Source organism: Trypanosoma rangeli, assembly GCF_003719475.1.
Source record: "Trypanosoma rangeli strain AM80 chromosome Unknown Tra_15.4_contig_00470, whole genome shotgun sequence".
Lineage (NCBI taxonomy): Eukaryota > Euglenozoa > Kinetoplastea > Trypanosomatida > Trypanosomatidae > Trypanosoma > Trypanosoma rangeli.
Window position 1 is genome coordinate 6943 of NW_021706216.1, and position 1556 is coordinate 8498.

The 1556-nt window shown below is 59.0% G+C and overlaps 1 protein-coding gene across 1 annotated transcript in view, besides 1 other annotated feature; it reads right to left on the reverse strand.

Annotated features, from left to right (window-relative positions):
- Window positions 1–1504, reverse strand: part of TraAM80_08835 (a44l protein-like protein) — a gene marked incomplete at both ends in the record, with an annotated part of 1608 nt that extends 104 nt beyond the window's left edge. Inside the window, one exon of the mRNA XM_029385561.1 lies at window positions 1–1504. This exon is cut by the window's left edge and continues 104 nt beyond it. Coding sequence (XP_029234585.1) covers window positions 1–1504 — 1504 coding nt within the window.
- Window positions 1505–1525: 21 nt separating this feature from the next.
- Window positions 1526–1555: a microsatellite.
- The last annotated feature ends 1 nt before the right edge of the window (window position 1556 follows it).

A 1556-nucleotide genomic window follows, 5' to 3' on the forward strand; every position in this document is an offset into this window, starting at 1 on the left:
CCAATAACTCGAGCAACTCCGGCAGCCGCATGCAGTCCATGTGCAACCTATAGCCGAAGCGGCCGGGCCGCAGCAGAGCGGGGTCGATGCCACTGGCATCTCGAGTGGTCATCACTACGATGCGGGACGGCGTCTCCACTACGCCGTCAAGGGCGTTAAGCAGGCCGGAGAGCGAAGCGGCGTCGTTGAACTGCAGCCTTCGTGGGACAAACGTCGGGACTTCGCCAGCTTCACCCTCGCGGTTACCCCCTTCCGCGGTGGAAGGGCGACGCAGCAACGCATCCCTATGGTTGACGTCGTCGAGGAGGAAAACGACGTCGCCGTAGGAGAAGCGAAAGGGCTGGCTTTCCCCGACACACCTCAGCTCACGGCCGAGGAAAACATCAAACAGCTGTTGGTTCGTGGAGAAGAGAGGGAGGCGCAAAAAAATGACATGCCGGGAGGTGTACGCCGCCAGCGCCGCCGCAAATGCTGTCTTCCCCGTGCCTTCCGGGCCATGCAGAAGAAACCCGAGTTTGTCAGGAATCCCCTCCACGGCGAATCGGCCCTCCTTCCGAAGGAAGCGGTCGAGTAGCGGCAGAACGTCCCGCTTCTGCGGGAAAAACAAGGTGTCGAACGATTTCGCGGCCGAAAGCGGACTTTTCTTGAAACACAGTCCCTCGTTGCCGACCTGCATGTGAAAGGAATACTTCCCGGGACCGGCGGCAGAGGGCAGCTCCGTCGCGTAGTGGCGCAGCGAGCGAAAGATAAAATTTTCCAATCGCTGGGGACCGTTCGGCCCCACTGTCTTCAAACGCAGCGTGTGTTCCACTTTATCCACTCTGTTCGCCTCTTCCCGCCGACGCTGGTAAGTCACGTGAATGCCGTCGCCCAGCGCCACCCATGCGCCGGCGGTGGGGAGTCGAAGAACGGTGTACCGCTGCAGCTGCTCTTGCTCGCAAAAGGCCCGCTGCTCCACCTTCGAGTGGTATATGCCGACGGGCTCAAAGGAGCTGAAGGTGAGCATCAGGTGGGAGTCGCTCTTGAGTGGGTCAAAGAGAAAAAGCACGGATGGCTTATTGCGCCAATCCGCCTCTTTCCACAAGTCCTCCGCGTTGTGCGCCACTCCGGCGCCCCTGGCGATGTACAGCAGCACCGCATTGAAGAGAATGCCGCTGTGCGTACTTCCGCCGTCCTCACTCCAGCGGTTTCTAGGGTCGCCGCGGTGGAACCGCCCAGTGATGGTGCGCACGGTCTCACCCGCGGATTTGCCCCAAAGTCGTCTCCAGCGCCTCTTCGCCACCGGCCAGAGCACGTTGCCCACACCGAAGAGAAACGGCATCATGGCAACAACTAACACCATCATAAACGGTGCACATCCGGTTGGTGCATCCGACGGTAACTCCGCATTGAGGCGAATGAGAGACACAACGGGATGGACGCTGCGGCGGTCACTCATAAAATTTTCACTTCCGCTGCCCCCACCTCCCGCGCCTGTTTCACAAAGCGCAACACCAGCGTGCATATATGCCTTCTCTCTCTGTGGATATATATATATATATATATATATATATATG